The 4915-nt window shown below is 43.7% G+C and overlaps 1 protein-coding gene across 5 annotated transcripts in view; it reads right to left on the bottom strand.

Annotated features, from left to right (window-relative positions):
• Nucleotides 1-3166: 3166 nt before the first annotated feature.
• KIAA0753 (KIAA0753 ortholog) overlaps nt 3167-4915 on the bottom strand; it is a 14313-nt gene continuing 12564 nt past the window's right edge. For 3 of the 5 annotated variants that reach the window (XM_057385661.1, XM_057385658.1, XM_057385660.1), the window contains one exon: nt 3167-4239. In XM_057385661.1, coding sequence (XP_057241644.1) covers nt 4122-4239 — 118 coding nt within the window. In that variant the 3' untranslated portion in view covers nt 3167-4121. The remainder of the gene's footprint in view (nt 4240-4915) is intronic. The other 2 variants (XM_057385659.1, XM_057385663.1) reach the window with 2 other exon arrangements.

Here is a 4915-nt window from a genome sequence, read left to right on the forward strand (position 1 = left end):
CCGTGCCCGGCTCTCGCCCTCAGCTGCCCCGCACCGTGCCCGGCTCTCGCCCTCAGCTGCCCCGCACCGTGCCCGGCTCTCGCCCTCAGCTGCCCGCGGAGCCCAGGGACGCCGCTCCTGCACCGGCCCGGCTGCTGCTGCGGCACTGCCGCTGCAAACCGCTCCTACAGTGCCTGCTCTGGATTTCAACAGCAACATTCCTCCGGGTGTTGCCAAGCCCYGTGTCAGTGCAGGGCCGAACTACTSTAAAGCTGCCTTTTCAGTCAGTCATAAGCAAGCGGCTTAGTCTRCTGAAAGATGAATTAGGGAACTTTCAGGTTGCGACTTGGTTCCTCCCTCTTTAAGAGCCTAACTGGCAGAATATCTAAMAGCAGAGAAGCCAGCTTATCCAGAACACCCAATAATTGGGAGAAATTCACGTTAGGGAACGTCTTCAGAAGAGCCTGGCAGGGAGCCTGGGAGGGTTTGTGTGTTATTACAATGTGTCAGAGCACCACCAAATAAAGGGTAGTGAAAAAAAGTTTTGCACAAGGAACCCTACAATTAAAGTGCCAAACAAACATAATGCAACCAAGTCCTCAAGCAACTTACAAGCTCTGTGCCAAAACCCACTTCGTAGGTATAAAAACACTTGCACSATTTGCTAGGGGTGTTGCTTAGCAGCTCATTCAAGAGCCAGAGCAAACATCCCTGAGAACACAGCGAATTAAGTGGTTTTGCTTGAGCCTCAAGTGGAATAGATAGCCAGGACACCCAGAGCCAGATGCAAGTAAACTATGGTTCACGTTCCCAGCTGTGGGTGACGGTACTACTACATGCCGTAAAGTTTGCCCTCAAGCCACATTGCTTCTGCTGTAGGACATAAGTCATGTTTAAAACATTTGACAAGGATTGCTTTCCCAAAAATGCTAGTGTCACTAAGCCACCAACGAAAACAATCCTAGAGAAAGACATGCATATATAGAATCACAGAATATGCTGCRCTGGAAGGGACTCATTAGGATTGAATCCAACTCCTAGCTCTGTGTGGGACACCCCAGCAATCCCACCATGTGCCTGAGAGCATWGTCCAAAAAATCTTTCCATTAGCACAGCTGCCTAAGCAGGCAGTTACTTGCAGCTTCYGAAGGCACTGAGTACCACCTCCTTCGAGGAGAAAAGATTAATTTCCATTGTCCTGAATACTGGCAATAGACTACTGCCAGTCCTTGACAACATAAATCTCCAGAATTTTTTTCTTTCTCCTAAAGACTTGCAAAAGCTTCAGAGATTGCAATGAAATCCTTCCAGTGCMCTGCATTACAGAGGACATGCAGAACCTCTGCAAGAATCATAGCCAAATAATAATGTAAGAAAAATATACTAAGCCAGGTAATGGCCTGAACTGGAATGCCTGTGAAGACATTTATTGATCCCAAGTACCTATTAAGAAAAAAATCTAGTTCCAAATACATTTATTCTTAATTAAAAACACACAGTGCTCTACTGGTGACCCAAGTTCTCTTCCTTACAATGGACCAGAGAAACTCCTCTCAAGACAAARCCTCTGTCAAAGGATGCTCCCCCTCATCGCTAGGTTTTCTGATGTTGCAAGAAGTCTAAGTAAAAAATCAAACCTTGTACAGAACATGTTTTGCATATTAATTCGTTTTGAAAAAGATCAACAAAATAGATAGCCAGTGCCTTGAGGCAGTGCAGAGCCACCTGAGGATGGAAGCTCAGAGAAAAATTACACCAACTGACMCTACTAGACCCCCTGAAAAGATCTGCCCACCCAATGATACAAACTTGCTCAAACTGGCCAGGGAGAATTGCTCTRGCTGCACAAATCAGGTCCTGCACAGCAAAACTGAAGGCTGTTTGTTTGGTTAATCTCTCCAGGACTGAATTCAAGGCTGACTTGTATAGCRTTGTGCTGGCTGACACCAGGTTCAACCTGATTTAAGCAGCCTTCGAGCCATACCAGGAGACCGCTGAGGAAAAGATCTGTCTGCCAAGGTTGGCTATTTGTCTGTATAGCCAATGCTTTTTGTCCAAAGATGGAAGATAGTTGCTTATTTCAAGAAAGAGTGATGTGAGTGTGGTTTCATCAGCAGTTATGGGACTCAAGAAAAGCAGCTGATGAGGGGGGCAGGCTGTGACAGGCAGGAGAACATTTTAAGTTCAGTTTCCATGTCCTCCTTGAAGTCACCACAGAACCTGAAAAGAAGCCCTAACAGGCAGACACCACASTGAGTCAGAGAAAACAGCAGGGGATAGAGCAGCTCCCAGCCAAGTGTTGCATGCCAGCCACCCACTAGAAATGGGTTGCACTACCCTGTTTCACTTGGAAGGACTGGGAAATTCCCTGGTGGTAGATAACACCTGCTTTGTGGCTGCTTATGCCAGTGAAAGARTCAGTGAAAGAGCCAGAAAACCTGTCCAGGATCCAAGAATAAGCCTTGAGGGAGCAATCTGTGGCAACGCAACTTCAAATAGTCTGAGAGACCTCTCTGCACTGTATATATATATCACCCACAGCCCAAAAYAAAAAAGAGACAGGATAAGTCAGAGCCCAACATTTCAGAGAAGGGCAACATTCTGCCAAAAAATGGAAGGGAGCAAAATCATAATCCATAGAGTCRTAAGAGAAGAAAGCAATGGATCAGCAACCATACTCAAGAGACTCCGAGATACTCGCAGGTGCTGGGAAGTGACTGGCAGGTMCATTGCTGGGTGAGGAGGCTGWGATGTTGCCAATGCTAGCTGGCTCYAGTTAATCTCAGATACCAGAAAGACTTCTCACAGCCCTTATTACTAAGACTACACAGATTGACACCAGGAATACTCAGTTTTGCAGCTGAAGCTAAATGCATGACTGTAAAAAGTCCACAACAGACACAAGGCAGCCAGATAAAGGCCTGGGCCTGGCAGTGAAAATTTTYCTCAACAATATCCCAGCTCTGTGGAGAAGCAGGGTCTAACTGATGACAGCTGTCAATTAGCTGCAGGAATAGGAGCTGAGGTGCCTCAGTCCTCACCCTCTCAGTCCCCTCATCTGTCACTTCTTCATTGTCTCTCAACTCAAAGATGCTCTTTCCTCCTATGTCAAATCTTACCAACAGCCAGTGCTTCTCCAGTCAAAGGTCTGGCAGAGGGAAYTTAAAATTGTGTACAGTCATATGAAACAAGTGTTGTTTATTAAAAAATAAAACATCTTCAAAATACTTTCACAAGCATATATACACAGACATMGAGATACTATTGCTTTAGTATTTTTGATTTATAATCTTAGAAATGAACGGGTTTAAATTACAGAAATCACATATCAACAAAGCCATACTTCAGCAGTAACAGTTATATAATTACATTTGATGTAAATTTCAATACGATTGAAATAGTAAACCTGGCTTCAATAGAAACAAGATTATTTTTTAAATCTACATTCTAATTAGAGGAAATAATCTTAGAAGGTCAAAAATGAATGTGTTGTAAGTTGAACAAYATTGAAAAAAAATTGACAAAGGAAACAGCGTGTCATATTGTCCTTTGGGGTACCTCAAGGGTTGAATTTSCATTTCCCTAGTACACTACATAAGTAATTATTACTCATTGGTCTGACTCCAGACATAACCCAAATTAGTACCTTGATTATTTGAAACAAACAAGTGAATTTAATGTTGCAGAAAWGCCAGTTGATCATTTATTTTGTTGTTTTCATTTCTGTGGGATTTTTAAGAGTAACATTTTAGACTAGTTTAAGAAAAGAAACAAAGATCTCTATCATGTGKTTCTATTAAAAGGTCTCATTTTGCCTGTGCGTGATGTACTAGAGATACTCAGGAACTCCATTCTGAAACTGATGGCAAGAGCCCAAGCAGGCCTGCAAGTACAGCCAGTGCCAACTGCTTGCATCTATTTGTGCTGTGCCATGACAATCCTTGCTTGGATTGCCACATCCCCCAAAGAGCTCATCCCAGYGTATGTGCTAAGGTGATTACACAACATCAAATCTGAAAAGGAAAACATTGTTGTAATAATTTTCTAAAAATCTGAGATGAATCCCTGATAGAGATCCAGTGCAGAAAACCTCACAGACTGTCAGACTGAGGCTGGCATTGATGGGACGGGTGGGAAAGAATTCACTGCACCGGCTGCAAAAACTCCGATGTGAACACAGCTTCTGCATAGTCCTCACAAACATCCTGCAGCTCTGCTGCCACGTCACACAGGGCTTCTTCTGTCAGTTGCTCTGCAAGACTGAGGGAGAGGGAGGGCAAAAAAAGAGAAGATWAACGTTCAGAAAGTCAGATTTCAAATTCCAGTCATTCATGCCATTGATATCAGTGCTGACTTTAAAAGGCAGATTTCTYTTCCTTTCTATCTTTAGCCCAAAAAAAGATCTGATACGTGATCTGATATGGGTTGTATAAGAGAGCAGAAATTCTGTCCTCAGTCTGGTTCACAGCAAAGGACATATTTCAGGCTTAAAATCAGTGAGAGTGTTTCCTTTTTTTCAAACTCTTAAGATAGTCATTCTGCTTTGGGAATAAGAGTGAACATAGTACACTGCTCACCCAAAGGCTACTGAGCTAAATGGGATGCTTTTTACTGATTTTAGCTGTTACTGACTCAGACCTTACTGAGAGCAAAAAAAATTGAGGAAAATGTCAATTTTCAGTGATCTCTGGACCACAGCAGATGTTACAGAAGGAACACTGTGTGTAAGTACACAGTTGTTTACTGGCCTTCTGAGAACTTCTCTACACTTCTGCATGTGCTCCAAAACATACCTCAGTGTTCCTGAGCCCATCACCCTTGGGGGTCTGTGCTCCTCTCCAGTAGAAATTCGTCACAAAGCTGCTGGCGACTGGCTGCATTTGCAGTTTGATGTCAAACATATCTGCACGTGGCAGCCGTGGCGGCTCACTGCCAG

Source organism: Malurus melanocephalus, unplaced genomic scaffold, assembly GCF_030028575.1.
Source record: "Malurus melanocephalus ecotype Western Australia unplaced genomic scaffold, MMel_1.1 scaffold_853, whole genome shotgun sequence".
Taxonomy (NCBI): domain Eukaryota; kingdom Metazoa; phylum Chordata; class Aves; order Passeriformes; family Maluridae; genus Malurus; species Malurus melanocephalus.